Raw genomic sequence first — 16677 nt, 5'->3', positions numbered from 1 at the left:
TCACAGTTACTCTCATACTTTACACACTGTTTTCATGGTTGCTTTAGGCTGAAACTTTGCCTTATACCAGACTCGGAAAATCCTTGTCTTAGAAGCCAGCTCTTTGACTATACTCTGTTTTTAGGGTGCTTCTAAAGAAAGATGTGAAGGACAAGGCTGCCACTGGTAAAGGTATGAAAGCTAACCCCGATAGAGCAAATGGGATTATGGGTAGATTAGAACCCTTGTGAAATCTTTGTGCCACAATATAAAATTATATTTCTTAGTTACACATCGTTTTTTTTTTTTCTACATAACTATTGAAGAAATTTGCAAAATTTAAAGAACTATGCTTGCCAAATCTAAATTTTTACCTTTGGGGGAAAATGCTCTGATACATACTAAAGTACTCATTAAATCAAGTTTCTGTGGTTTCTTTAATCTATACTGACCAAATCTAACGGTTTTTTTCCCAATGGTGAACTCTGGCAAAGGCCAGCTTACCAGCAGTAGTCCAGCAGGTGTGGAGGAAGCACGGGGATATATATGTGTTGCCAGTACATCGGGTAGAGTAGCGCAGCCGATCCATGGAGACAGGCAGTTAACTAAAATTCACAGAAGGGGAACAGTAATGAGGAGCTGCTGACCCTCTAAACACAAAGGCATGTTCCAGGTATCATGGATGAGTGATCATCATAGAACGATTTACACAGTGACACAGCTCACACTGTTCTCACCAACTCTACATGTAAAGTCCGTGTCTCAGAGGCCCCTCTGAAAACACACGGCAAAAGAGTCTCCTTGGGAATCACATGCAGATTCAACTTGAAAACATGGTTAGCGTCAAACTTTAGACCATAAATAAAATCTGAACTGAAAAAAATCAGTGAGTCTCTTAGAAAATATTGTAGGAAATGACAATTTGTGCAGCACAGTTTGCGCATCACTCAGATTAATACAACACGATTAAATATGGGAAGAAGAGAGGCTGAGAGCCCCTGAGGGATATCATTAGGGCAAACTGCCAAGGAATGAGCCATGAGCCAGTCAGGAGAGTCTGGAAGCGGCGCTAACACCAGGGGACTGGAGCGCTCGACAGTTGGAGCTTCAGTAATGTGTGAACTCTGGGTTAGGGTATCAAGAGACGCTGCTCACTGACACACAGAATGTCACTATTGACCAGTGAGCTGCCCAAGCTTGACAGCTGTACTGCAGGAAGCCAAGTATATCATAATTTCATATTGAAACTGCTCATTCCAGATTAACATTTTGTTTCCTAGCTTTATATCACAGCAGCTGCAATTACTGTTGCTACTTTAGAGGTAATTGCCATTTTAATTGTTGTGTTTTGGCAAGCAGTTAATTAAAAGAATTTTAATGCTTAACAAAGGGATACCATTTTTTTTCTCCCTAACTAATCTTCATTCACATTATTTTCTATGAGGCTTTTATTTTTAAAATGATTACAGTTATAAAGTATATTCTTGGTGATTAAAGGCGTAATTAATCCAGTGTTCTTTTTCACTGTGTCAGTATTTTCCGGTAGTCTCCGTGTTAAGGTTCCCAAAGAAGTCCATTTAGTTAACTTGAAAGGAAGAATTTTCTAAAACTATATGAAAATGAACCATATCCTTTACATAAGAAAATAGCTCCGTCATTTTAAAAGAAGTCAAAATATATACACAATAAGTACATTTAAAACAATACATGGACACAAAGCAATCAAAATCTCATTAACAGCACCACTGTTCTACATGTAAGTGTAAATTAGTTTTATTCAATAAAAATCAATTATGATAATGTGATCTAAAATAAAAACATTACAATTTTCAATCACCTTTTGCATGTATATTATGTATTTTCCAGTGAGATGTTTTATTAATGTTATGTGACAAATAGCGCAGTCTGACTCAGACTCTGATACCAAGCCAGAAGCACTCCCGTGCCTTGCAGTGTCAGTTGCTTTGTCAGTTTCTCAGAGCACTCTTTCAATAAACATTATTTTTAATTCCTTAATTACAGCCAACACTATGCCACTAGGAGGCATTCGAATACTTGTATTTAATAAGGACAGACCAAGGATCTGAGTAGATCATAAAGCAGATTGGAGACTGAGAACAAGGCTGGGCTACAGCAGATTAGTGACTGAGTGAGAACAAGGCTTAGCTCCACATTGCCAGTTCTCCCGAGCTTTCAGACGCTGGCTGGGAACAGTGCATTTTAAGTCTTTCTAAGTTAAGAGAGTTTACGTCCTGTTGAAAAGCATAATATACTTTGTTAATGTGGAAACAAATTACTTTTATAATATCTCAGTTAAATTTTAAAAAGGAAAGTTTTGTTATTGAGAAAAGAACCGTGAAGCAAAGGAAATGCTTATCTAAAGAGGAGGCGCTGCCATAATGAGTGCATACGTCCAACAACCAACGGACCCCTGCAGCAACCCTACCCACAAACCAGGGCTCCCCAAGCATGCCATGCAACCTTCACCAGCTAGCAATGGCATTGTGTGGTGGGCGGGATTGGCTTCTTAGAAGATGGCTTCTAAGACCATAAATGCTGCGTCACAGATCCCGGCACTGTCCAGCATTTGGCAAGCGATACCCTTGCTAATCAAGCCTGCCGGAGGAGAACTGCCATACAGCCCTTGGAAACTTTCCAGACAAAAGAAGAGAGAAGAGGAAGAGGTAAGAATACAAGACAATCTCTTTTTAGCTCATGTCTGTCTTAAGAAACCCCACTGCATCACTTGAATGAATATATAAACAATGGAGTTTATTTATCCACTATATATAAACTTCAGAGTTATGTAGGTAGGGCTATAAGGAATTATACTTTCCCAATGAGAGCAATAATAATTAAAAATTCTTCTCAAGTACGACATTCAAGAACATACTTATGAAGACAGACCAAAGATCCAATATGCACTATTCAACCAACAGTGCACAGAGCTGTAAAATTTTTAAAATTGAGCAATTATTATAGCATGAAGTTAAAGAAAAGACAGCAAAGTTACATGTAAATAAAGTCACAATTATAAGAAAATAAATGACACTAAGAAACTAAACACACACATGTAGGCTGTATGAAATCTAGCACTCAGACTACCAGACGTAGAGCTTAGAGGCTGGCAAGCTACATGGCCTGTGGTACCTGACTGCTCACACCAGCTGGTCTCAGTGCCTGCGGTACCTGACCTGCTCACATCAGCTGGTCTGAGTGCCTGATGATCAACATAAAAAGTTTTCTGTGGATGGGGTATAAACACTCTTTGTCACAGGTCAAACACTCTTTGTTCTTAGATGACATGAAGTCATTTCATATTCTCAGTGAAAGATTCCTATCTGAACCAGATGGCTCATTGTGTATATAGTCTACCAAAAATATATTTCCAAAGATTAAGTCTAAATGTTTTAAAGCCTTCTATTAGTTATGAAATCAGAAAAAATCATAACATTTCTTTGCTTATAGCAACAAAAAAATATTGCCTTCTATATGCTATCCCACAAGACAAAGACACAACGTTGAACATACAGAGACCCAGTTTTCATGAAGCTTACATATCTAGTGGAAAGCTAACCACAAGGTTATCATACTTTGCAAGTTAAGCATCCTTATCTCAAATCTCCAAACCCCAAAAGACTCCAAATTCTTTCATTTGTTAAATGCCAACACAACACTAAGTGGAAAACTTCACACCTGACCTCACATAGCAGTTTCCAGTCAAAATGCATGTGTACTAAAATTACTGTTTAAAAGTACCAAGGAGCATATGAAAGCTGAATGAATTCTGTTGGGACGCAGATGTTCTACTCAAATATTTTATAACGTATCTTCAAATATTCCAAAAGTCAAAACACTCTGGTACTGCACATTTCAGACAAAGGATCATCAACCTCTCAGTTATAAATGCCAGGAAGAAGTCTAAAGGAGAGGAAGTGCAGAATAACAGAGACGCTGTGTAGACAGAGGACTTTGGGATAACTCTGATGTGACTGAATGGGGCCAAGTGAAATAAGAAAACAGTCTTGTGAACCTGGGGAGACCACTCTCTGCAAATGAAGCATGGCAGTCAAAATCCTTGCCATGGAACATATGCTGTCTCTCCACAGAGCAATGGGGAGGCTGTTTGGATTGGACAGAGCATGCCGAAGATGGGAGGAAACGAGATCTGGCAGGAAGTGGATCAACTGCAGGGTACGGCAGAGTCTACATTTCACTCTTCCACAATTTTAAAGAGTGGGAATCGTGTAAATATAGCACTGAGTTGTTAATGACAATCAAGGAGTGCTAAGGGAACTATATACACCAGGACATTTGTGTGAGCATGAATGAGGCCAGTGTGACAAGCCAAGGAGGAAGAATCTACTGTGTGCTTTACAATTAGTAAAGCTCTACGCTTAAAGAAAAAAAAACACAGCCCAATGGTCTTTCTGTAAATTAATACGACCTAAGGTTACTGTCTGGCTAGCGACAGGGCTGAGCGTCTCCACTGCTTTCCTACTAGTTAGTTAGTGTCTTTAATCCATCAGCTATTTCTTTAATATTTGAACCAAGTGGATATTATACAGAAATGTTTGGACAAATAGCAATTTTACATATGGCAAAGGCAGGTTTACAGCAAAATGAACAAACCATCCAGACCTCCCATATCTCCACATATGCATAACCTCTGCAATTATCAATATCTCCCGCAGAATGGTGCTATTTACAGTTAGAGAGCCTACATGAACACAGTACTTATGCTACAATCTTTTCCTGGTGTTCTACTACATGCTAAGGATATGAACAGGTTCCCAATGATTCATATCCACATTATACGACCATAAGACATTTATTAAATAATTAGGCATAAACCCACAAAGTATACAAACGAACTATAGAGGGAAAAATGCAAATCAATTATGAAAGAAAAAGAATAACTAAAGTAATCAGAGAGTTAGCCCATGCCCATGAATAGAAAGACAGTGTCTTTAAGATATGAGCTTTTCCAAAATTGATCTACTGAGTCAATACAATCAAAACCCCAGAGCATTGTTCTCTGTACATCTATAAGTTGACTAATACTTTTTGAAAAGCAAAATCCAGAATAGCAAGGAACACATTCTTACAAGAGAAACACAAGGTTGGAGGCCACAGACTATCTGGTTTTCAAACGCAAGTGTAAGGCCACAGAGATGAAGACAGGTTCATACTAGTGAAAGCACAGACAGATGTACTGAACAGAAGAGAGGGTCCAGAATAGACCACATAAATACAATCAGCTGATCTAGGACAAAGAACATTGCATAATGGCAGCATTGTCAACAGATAGCTTTGGAACAACTAGACATCAAAACTGAGTCAAGCCTTAAGCCTTTCACAAAATTTGACTCAAACAGATCACAGGCCTCAATGCAAAATGCAAAGTTATAAATATCACAAAGGTAGCATAGCAGAAAAATCTATATGCCCTGGGGCTTGACTTTTTGATGAGATACCAAAAGCATGATACATGTCAGAGAGACCTGAGAAGCATAAATTAAAAGCAAATATATGTTCTCGGGGTTGAGCATGTAGCTCAATGGTAGAGCATTTTACCCTCATGTGCAAGGCCCTTGAATCAATCCTTACCACCAGAAAAACAAGCAAACCCTACAGATTTATTTGGTAAATAAAAAATGGAACAGAAGGAAAGAAGGAGGGGAGGGGAAGAGGGAAGGAGAAAGCACAGAGGAGGGGCTGACTCATAAACTGCAGTGAAAGACATATCTGAAAGGGGACTTTATTTGTGTATATAAACAAAGGGCTCTAGACCTCAGCAATAAGAAAACTTAATAAACATAGGCTTGAGACCTTAACACACTTCATCAAATACTACACTCCGATGGCAAATGAGCTGTCACACTTCATGAGGGAAAGAAGCAAACAGGAAAGACTCACTCAACACACTGCTATCTCCACTGATGGCCAAAGCCCACAGCACTGACCACACTGGAAAAAGCGTCCTGAGACAGCAGCTTTCAGTCATTTCTGGCATGGATGCAGATGAAATGGCCACTCCAGAAGACAGTCTAGTAGCTTTGTTTTCTTTTCTAAAATCTTTGTTAAAATTACATATTATTTTACATTTCATTCTCTTCTCTACTCCCCTAGGATCGCATGATAGTCCATTAGAACTTCTCTAAGAAACTATTTTAGAATAGACCATATGTAGACATTATTTATAACCCATTTGTAAACAGACATTATCAGAGGTCTGGAGACTGGGAAGTCAAGATCCAGGAGCTGGTAGATTCATTGTCTAGTGGGAGCCATGTTTCCGCTCCACACTTGACACCTTTGTGGCAACAATACATAAGGGAAGTGTGCAGACTCCTTTCATGAATATTCTTGTCTTAGTTAGGGTTTCTATGCTGAAGAGACACCATGAGCATGGCAACTCTTTCTTTCTTTTATTCCAATTAACTTTTTTAAACAAATTTATTTATTGCTGAAAGGAGCCTGATATAGCTGTCTTCTGAGAGGCCCTGCCAGAGCCTTACAAATACAGAGGTTGGTAAAATTAGCCAACCATTGGACTGAGCTCAGGATCCCTAATATATTAGTTGGAGAAGGAACTGAAGGAGTTGAAGGGGTTTGCAACCCCACAGGAAGAACAACAATATCAACCAACCAGACCCCCCCAGAACTCCCAGGGACTAAGCCATCAACCAAGGACTACACATGGCTCCAGCTGCATATTTAGCAGAGGATAGTCTTGTCATGCATCAATGGAAGGAGAGGTCCTTGGTCCTATCAAGGCTCAATAGATGCCCCAGTGTAGGGGAATCGAGGGCGGGCAGGTGGGAGTGGACAGGTGGGTAGTGGAACGCCCTTATAGAAGCAGTGGGGGTGGGGGGAGGATGTGATAGAATGTTTCAGGGAGGTAGGGAGACTGGGAAAGAGGATAACATTTGAACTGTAAATAAAGAAAATATCCAATAAAAATTATTTATATATTTACATCCCAATGCTGCCCTGTTCCAGTCCACTCTTCCAGGGTTCCTCCACCTCTAAGAGGGTGCCCCCCCTCAGGTATTCCCCCACCCTGGTGCACCAAGCCTCTTCCACTGAGGCCAGACAAGGCAGCCTTCTGCTGCATATGTCCATGGCAACTCTTATAAAGGAAACACTTAATTGGGGTTGACTTACAGTTTCAAAGGTTTAGTCCATTATCACCATGGTAGCACATGGTGGCATGAGGGCAGATATTGTGCTGGAGAAGAAGCTGAGAGTTCTACATCTTGATCCATCGGCAGCAGGAGGAGACTGTTCCAAACTGGGTGGAGATTGAGCATAGGAGACCTCCAAGTCCACCCCCACAGTGACACAATTCCTCCAACAAAGCCACACCTACGCCAAGAAGGCCCCACTTCTTAATAGTACCACTCTCAATGGGACATTCAAACAGTGTATGAGGGCCAAACCTATTCAAACCACCACAGTTCTCATCTCATAATTTAATCAGTTTCTAAAAGTAATATTGTCCCTCTGACAAGGTCTATGTATAAAGTTGGAGGACCACATTCAGACTCCATAGGGCAAACTGTGTGCTGCCTGATTCCTAAAAATACTTTCTACTTTTATATCACACCTAATCTTTGGACAGTTCTACTCATGTCATCATGGTCACTGTGCTAGCTTCTCATACATAGCCAAATGACTAAATTTTTCTTCTTTTAGATGTTTTTCTGTCTCTCAGGAAGCTGACACACACTTGTCATCTAGAACACACCCACTAAACATGAGCATTAGTGAAAGTGGAATGGGAGCTACAGCAATGGCCGAAACATGAGCTGCTTCAAGGCGCTAATGCTTTCAATTCCTTGTACAATCCATGCTGACTGTCACACTCATCCTCACAAACTCCTTGGATTTTTCTAACCGCTGCCACACTATCTATCAAGCACACTTCCTCCCCAACTTGTCTTTTTCCCTTAATAAACCCACTGCTTCCTGGTTCCCATTTCAAAGCCTGTTCAATAGTAATTTCAGTACATTTTCTTTATGTACCATTTGGGGTCACTGTCTGTGGGGTCCAGAGAAGGAACATTTCTTTCTATTTCACTACAAAGTCCCTTGAATCTTCAAATCTGCCTTCTCCCCTCTCAAGCACGTAGAGTGCAATTAGAGGACTGTGGGATTCCCATGTAGATAAGACATTCATGCAACTTGTCCTTATTTAGAAAAACAAAAACAAACAAAGAACAAAACAAAACAAAAAAACTGAATGGAAGAATTACTGTTTGTCACCAGAAAGAACTGTATAGAAACTCTTTATTCAGATTTATTTTTGTCATTTTACTTTAGCAAACATGATTTTATTCTATATCTTGTTTCCTCTGAATGTCTTTCTCTTCTCCACATTACACACACGTATGTGCATATTATACACATGTATCACAGAGAGTTACATATAGTGTACTGGCTAGTTTTGTGTCAACTTAACACAGCTGGGGTTATCACAGAGAAAGGAGCTTCAGTTGAGGAAATGCCTCCATGAGATCCAACTCAAAGGCATTTTCTCAATTAGTGATCAAGGGGGAAAGGCCCCTTGTGGGTGGGACCATCTCTGGGCTGGTAGTCTTGGTTTTATAAGAGAGCAGGCTGAGCAAGCCAGGGGAGGCAAGCCAGTAAAGAACATCCCTCCATGGCCTCTGCATCAGCTCCTGCTCCCTGACCTGCTTGAGTTCCAGTACTGACTTCCTTTGGTGATGAACAGCAGTATGGAAATGTAAGCCAAATAAACCCTTTCCTCCCCAACTTGCTTCTTGGTCATGATGTTTGTGCAGGAATAGAAACCCTGACTAAGACATATAGTAATCACATAATGTAGCCTAAACATGCTATAAAATCCTTTCAAGAATTCACCTTTTTATGAACTAAAGTAGCAAGAACCATCTTTGCATTCCACAAGAACCCAATGTGTGTTTTTCTTTGTGGCAGTGACTGCAAACGCCAGACTTGCTTTAATTCCACCTAACACCAGCGCACAGGAACTAGACATGACTGCTGACTGGGGAAGCTTTCTGCACTGACCCACTTAGAAAAAGATTTTTTTTTTTTTTTTTTTTAGTTTGGATTTTTTTTTCTGGGAAAAAGGGTTATGTGCCCTAAATTTTTTCTGTTTATAAATGTACTAAATCATAGCAGAAGAGGGTGTAGAAACAATGTAAGAGCCAGAGGAAATGGAGGAGACCAAATAAATAAGGTCTTCTAAATCAACGTGAGCGAAACTCAAATGAACTTACAAAGACAGAAGAAATATGCCCAGGGTCTGCACGGGTCGGCAAAAGGTCCTCTGGGCCTACTTTATATCTTCCAGTTGAGTGGGTTTTTGAACTCCTAAGTATATGAATAAGAAGGTCTCTGACTCTGGTACCCTCTCTTGTACTCTTTTCCTCTGTCATTCTATCTTATCCAACATTCATATCATAGTTTTTGTTTTAATCTCATATTTTTATATTTAAAATATAGATCAAATAATCCCATTATATTGTTAATTAATATGCAAACTATATTTCTATATATCAGGTATAGCTTAAAAGAAAAACTGACTGCCACTGAAGTGAATTTAGTGTGCCATGCCCCCTCCTCTATTTCTCATAATGAGAGGGTGTGCATGAGGTATGTATGTGTGTGCACAAGTGTGTGCAGTGCATGAGTTTGTACAGCCTAAAGCAAACATCACATATAGTTTTCTATTGTTCTCCATCCTTAAAAGTGGGGGGGGGTCCCCTTCTACTTTTAGCTCACCATTTAAGTTAGAATGGCAGGCTTGTGAGTCACTTGGATCAGCCTGTCTCCTCCCCTTCTATGGTAGGGTAATAGGTGTGGCCATCACAGCCCAGCTTTTATATAGGTACTAGGAATCTCAAACCAGATCCTCATGCTTGTGCAAAAGCAACTCATAGATCCTGAGCCGTCTCCCCAGTTCTGTTAAGAGTTTCTACTAAAATGATAGGCTTTGTTTCATTGATACCACTACAGAATCACAATTTGTAACTTTTAACATCTTCATACATAGTAACTGACATAAGAATTTTAACAAAGTCATCAAGATGAATCAGTAGAGGCTAGCCTCCAAGACTGAAAACCTGAGTTGATCCTCAGAATCCACATCAAAGAAGGCATGAACTGATTCCCCCACGTTCCCTCTAACTTACACACACACACACACACACACACACACACACACACACACACACACACACTGTGGCACACAGACATGCACATACAGGCACACAAAATGTAAATAGATTAATTTAAAATGTTTTGATCAATTTACAAAGAAATCAATACTCTAATTAATAACCTATTTCTAGAAAAATTTGCCAAATGCCAAGTATTTCTTTTAACATAAAGCTCTTCCTTTGTTTTGGGGTGTTAACTATTTCAAATTAACTCCCAGAGTAAAAGATTTATTTGAGCTTATACTTGGAAGTCACAGTTCACTGAGAGAAGTCAGGTCATAAAGTGGTTCAGAGCCCATGGAAGAACACCATTTACTGGCTTGCTCAGCTAGCTTTCTTTACAGCCCAGGACCTCCTACATAGGGATGGCACTGTCCTCATGAGACGGAGCACTCCTACATTAACATGCCAACAAACCAGTCTGATAGAGGCAATCTCCAACTGAGACTCCATCAGGGAAAAAAAATCGACAGCTGAAGCTTACTAGTAGACTAGGGAACTGTTTCTGAATTGGCAGATAAGATTACCCCCAGCCATGAAATCTATTTGCTAAAGAAGTACTGGCCACTGGCCGCAGTGACTGGTTTCAACAGACAAAAGGAAACAAGAGCAAAGAGGACTAGAAGTAGAGCCAAGGGTGTTTCTGTAGTAATTCTTGATACTATCTCAATGCAAATAAATGAATAATTTTAATAACAAGACAACAACAACCCCCATGACTAACTTGGAGATGCTTAAGGAACAAAAGACGGTGTCACTCTACCAAGAAAAACTCAGCCTTCTGAGGTTCTGGAGCAGGATGAAAATGAAGATGCATGGACAAGATGCCACATGCATCAAACACAGTCTCAGGGCCAGTTACAGGAACAAACACAGCAATTTCATTTATGGAGCACATGAAAATGAACAGTGAATACAAAACTAGTCTTACTGAGAGAGAGTCTTACATTTACCTCATACTATACAAAGGCCAAAAGAATCCTAAGCCAGGTCAGCTCACACACTGAACAAGAATCAACATTGCACTATAAATAAGCAGAACTAAAAAGAGTTCAAGATGGATTGACACTTTTTCCTGGAGTCATTAACATTTAGATCAGCTTCTTTAAAAATTAACATCCTGTAACAGAAAACACATACACAAAACCCATCATTTAAAAAAATAAAGTCTAGGGGTCTGGAGAGAAGGCTCAAGGGTTAAGAGCAGTGACTGCTCTTCCATCTGTAATAGGATCCGATGCCCTCTTCTGGTGTGTCTTAAGATAGCAGCAGTATATTCACATACATATAAATAAATAAATAAATTGTTAAAAACAACAACAACAACACAAAGTCTACATGTAAATTGGCCTCTCATGCATAAAAACACAATTTTGAAGTTAAGAAATTGCAACTTAATAAAAAAGCTCAAGGATTTCACTGATACTTCAACATCAGCCTAGCAGTGAGTATAGGACGTGTTCAGGAGTAAGAAGGATGGGAGGAGCTGGAAACTAGAATGTTTTATCAGGGGGAACCTTGAAAACACACCTGGGCAAGAATGAAAGGCATGATTTCATGTATTCACTCAAATGTCCTTTTGTTAAAGCCTGCTGTGCATGACTACTGCCTGAAGAGACAGTCTCCTGAGAGCGACCACATCTGACGAGAGGTCCAGCACAGAGTCCCTCAGGAAGCTGGGATACATTTGGCCCAAGATCCAGGTATTCTACTCTTGGGAATATACCCAAAGGACACTCTGTCCTACTACAGAGACAATAGCTTAACCATATATGTGTGTGTGTGTGTATGTGTGTGTGTATGTGTGTGTGCACGTGTACTCTATTCATAGTAGGCAGAAAACTGTAAACAGCCTAAATGTTCATCAAGAGATAAATGGAAAGAAAATGCACATTTATACTATGGAATGTTGCTCAGATGTTTTAAAAAAATGAAATTATGAAACTCTAAAGTTCATTAGTGGGAATGATGAAATACTAGGAAAAAGCATAAAGATATATTTGGTTTTATAACAGTCATGATTAAAGGGCAAAACTGCATGAAGGTTGAGAACACATTCTTTGAGAGTCAGACAGATTAGTTTAACTACACACTAGTTTTATGAGGATGGAAAGTTTGCCTGAGTTTTAAAAGATCTCTTTTTCAACTATCTACTTTAGACATCAACAACACTTATAACATAATGAGTGATAATTAAATCATTTTAAATTATTTGCTCATAACGATGACTAACACACTATGCACTGTTACAGAGATGATACTGATAATATCTTATGCAAATTGAGATGTTGGTGATCAATATATGTTACTGAAAGAAATGTCCATGAGAAGTGATCGTTCCCTTAACTAAGACAGTGGGCAGCTGGAATGGAGCCAGGGGTCAGAGAAAAGGAGCTGCAGAAGCAGGATCTAGGCGTCTCTGCTGGGGAAGATGCAGGAGTGGATGAGGTCATTGACCAAGTCAGCCCTAAGTAGTAAGGTATGATTATCAAAACAGACAAGGTCTCTGTGAAAATGTTGAGTTCGGTATCTACAGTCAGGTGCTTGACAGTTTATAACCAGAGGGCACACATCAAAAGAAAAATGCTGCCAAACTCCAACATAAGAATTAAAAAAAGAAGAAACCATACAAATACAGAAATCAAGTTATCTTCAGCAGCAGTTTGGGCAAAGAACGGAGAAGACGACAGACAGACAGACAGACAGACAGACAGAGACAGATGATAGGTAGGTAGATAGTAGATAGATAGTAGATAGACAGACAGACAGATAGATCTTTTCTTAAACTTCATGTTTATAATCAATAGCACAAAATCAAGTCATCATCCTTCTATATAAAACCTAATTGAGGTACCAGAAATCCTCCAAGATCAATGCTGTGGTGAGCAGCATTGTAGGAGCCAAGCTGGTAGAATCTGCATGGTAACTGAATGCACCACTAACAGGATGCCATGGCTGTCATATAAAACCTCCTGATGTATGAAGTGAAGGCCAACTGTGTATTTTTAAAAGACAAAGGCTGCTAAGCTCAGCCAGAAAAGGGTGCACACTTCCCTGGAAAAAGAGGGAAACTGTGAGACAGGGGAAATAGTGCTGAGAGTTTTTAAAAGGCCTCTTCCTCCTCTTATTCCTCTTTCTCCCCCTCCTTTCCCTGCTCTCCCCCTCCTCCCCCAGCACCACACCAGCACCAGCAGCACCCTGCACACATGCCTTCCTGCAAAGTGTTTCACAAGCACCTCATCCCAGCCATCTCCCACTTAGTCACACTCAGAAAGCTCTGATGGAAATGTCTGTTCAGAGGGGCAGCGTATATATGTACATAATACACTGGTAAGCAGTCATTATCCACAGTTTCAGGAACTTATTCAGAATATGGGGATTGTAGGATAATGCAAAATTTAAAATTGTTCCTAGAAGACCTCTAAGAAAATTCCAGATCCAAAGTTTACACCGTGCTTCTCTGCTACCATCTTAAACCCAGGGCAAAAGCACTTCAATAATTTCCATCAGGAAGCAAACCTGGGTGCGTTCTGTTCTCTCAACAACTGCTCAGTCTTAATCTCCAGAAAAGCACAGTGTGGTTGAAGTTTCAGTTAAATGAAGATGTCCCCACTAAGAGAAGAAAAATTAATATATCCAATGTAGAGAATGATGTTAAAATGCTCTGGACTCTCTTAGTCAAAACCTTAAAAACTACTATCTAATAGCTGATTTTCTGATCACAAGATGTCTTTCTACATATGCCCTTGATAGAATTAATGAGAAGGTGAGAGAAAAGCATATGCTTGCATGCCTGGGGACAGCAATAACAAAGGAGAACGTATACTTTATTAACACAATTCCAGCACTCACAGCATACCACTCACTCTAAATATTCCAGAAATAGTACGCATCTATAATCAAATGTCTGTAAATGGTATGGGTACATCATTAAGAGGACGATACTTACCAACTATATGTTGGTCACAATAGTGCTAACATTTAGACATCTGCTTTCAAGAGATCCACTGCTTTTACCTGCTTCTACAAACCATAAACGTACACCCTAGTTAACATATTACTGACAGGATGATGAGAAAGAGCTCTTGTCAGATGCTGGCCAGCTGGGTGTTTGAGACAAAATGCACAGCCCCAGCTGACTAGTTAGAGGAAGTCTGGTGAGGTACAATTACAGAGGCATATGACAAGGCTTCACGCCTGACTGATTTGAGAACCCATGACATGGCTTTAAACAGCAGTCCTCCAGATCTACAATCACAATACAGCAATAAGTCAACTGATACAACTGTATAGAATCATGATTTATTTCTCTGCTTTGAATATATGAAACCATAAAATGAGGTTGTGCTAGTCTGCTAGGATTCACTCTGACTTAAAACATTAGGACTGCCTACAGCATGCATAAAATCAACAAGCTTGTTGAGACTTCCAGAAGCAATTCTGGGTACTGAACAATATATACATCAAAGAACACAAGCAAAACTGGTGATGTCCTAACTCATTACACTTAAGCACGTAAAAATATAGTAGTACTAACACTATACTACAGTTCTGCAAATGGGAAAGGACTCATTATAAGTTCTGAAACATAAAGAAATTGATAACTGGTTTGCATAACTTAAAACTAATTATAAAGTTTATACCTTCATGAAAATTACAAATTATCTTAATTGCAAACATTCTATGAAGAAAATCATCTTCAAGTTATCTGATTTACTACTACCAGACACCAGTGAAAATCCCCCTGCAAGTTCCTAGGCTGGCATCTATTTTATGTGAAAAGTATGATGAAAGAGTAATGGCCAAAGGAAAACAATCTCACAAAGTAGCAATAAAATTATCAATGTTAAGGCACTTTAGTGTGTATTCATTCTTAATAGCAACTCAAATGCCAACTACAGCTGTACAAAGTAACCAGGGGCTGTGAAACACAGCTTCATAAATTAATGTTGAGCACGACAAAGTATCTATAGTATATGAAAATACAAAATGTAAAAAAGTTTAGAACCAAGGCAATTATTCTTCCTTTGTGCGTTTTAGTGATTTCATTAAACATTTAAAAAACACACAAACTAATGTTCCTCTACTTTATGTTATAAGACCCTGACCTTCTGCATCACTCTGCACGTAGTTTATAGCACTTGCATTTATTCAGACTGCATATGCAAGAAAACTGTTCAAGGTAGTAAAGCCCCTTCCCATGCATAAGAAGGGTGAAGACATTACAAAAGCAAATTAGAATTATGCTTATTTTATCAGCCCAAATGACCCAGAAATGAAAGCAAAAGAGAACTAAAACATAAGATGGAACCAGGAGCTTTCATGGATTGCCATAAACAATTGATACGAGGCCCACCGTGAACACTGGAAATAATTCTGTTTAATAACAAGCTTTATTAAAATCTGCTTTTCAAAATAATAAGTCCAGAATACTAACAATGTTACATTGATAATCACTGACCAGATATACCATGCAGACATAATCCGAATCATTTCCTATTGGTGTGTCTCCTTACTCTCAACAGCCAACCAAGCACATCGAGATGGCTGTTCCTCTCACTTCACATGTGAAGAAGCAAAGTCAAATAAAGGTTACCCCACCATTAAGAGGGGGCTATATATTAAAAACCAAGAAAGACAGCAGTATTTTTCTAAAGCCTGGATTCAGATTTCCTCATGTGTTTTCCTAAACAGTCATTATATTTCACCCAAAGAGCTCATTCCCAGCTTGGTCCCCATTTGTTTAAGTTCTACCTCATTAGAGATGTAGTCTATCCACACACTCACTTTGTACAAAACACAAACCTACCACTCACCGCCAGCTTGGACATACTCATTTTATCTCTTATAACTTGGTACACATTCCATGGTCCACATGACACAACAGATCCTTTTTTGTTCAGCTGTTTAAGGATTGCACGCCAGTTTATATGAAGACACAAACTGGCCTTGGTTGTCTTACTGCTGAATTTGGCTAGGACAGTGGCAGGCACAAAAATACTGTATGTATGAATTACTTCCTAAAACTACAAGACAGCTCTTATAATAATCTTTGTCATGAGAATAATTCCTGTCAGAAATGTCTTTAGAATTTTAAAATTATGTGTGGAAAATGAGAAGTGAGAAAGGGAAGATCAAGAAGGAGCCCATGTGAGTGGCCAGCCCTGAATGGCCAAGGGAGAATCAGTCAGCCGGGTTCCTCAGCAGCTCTCAGAGGAAACACTAACTGAGTCACTCTCTAGTACTTACGTCCTGATGCTGTCGCCTCATATCTCCATATAATTCCTTTACATACAATTATTTTCAATATGAGCATATTTTCAATTTCAAAGGTAATGATTCTAACAATGTTACTCACTCTGTATCTGCAGTTTGCATGAGTTTGACTCTCGGGTGCAGGTGTAGCTCACACAAAGGATGACCACATGTTTTGTTTCAGACTTTGGATCCCCAATAGCTTTTAGGTTGGGGGTGGAGATTTAACTTC

The 16677-nt window shown here is 39.3% G+C and overlaps 1 protein-coding gene across 7 annotated transcripts in view; it reads right to left on the bottom strand.

Annotated features, from left to right (window-relative positions):
* Positions 1-16677, bottom strand: part of Dennd1b (DENN/MADD domain containing 1B) — a 212335-nt gene that overhangs the window by 94287 nt on the left and 101371 nt on the right. For all 7 annotated transcript variants that reach the window (NM_001166501.1, XM_006529716.4, XM_006529719.3 and 4 more), the window contains one exon: positions 484-584. In NM_001166501.1, coding sequence (NP_001159973.1) covers positions 484-584 — 101 coding nt within the window. The remainder of the gene's footprint in view (positions 1-483; positions 585-16677) is intronic.

The sequence above is a fragment of the Mus musculus genome, chromosome 1 (assembly GCF_000001635.26).
Source record: "Mus musculus strain C57BL/6J chromosome 1, GRCm38.p6 C57BL/6J".
NCBI classification, from domain to species: domain Eukaryota; kingdom Metazoa; phylum Chordata; class Mammalia; order Rodentia; family Muridae; genus Mus; species Mus musculus.
This window is presented reverse-complemented; position numbering and strand designations above follow the sequence as displayed.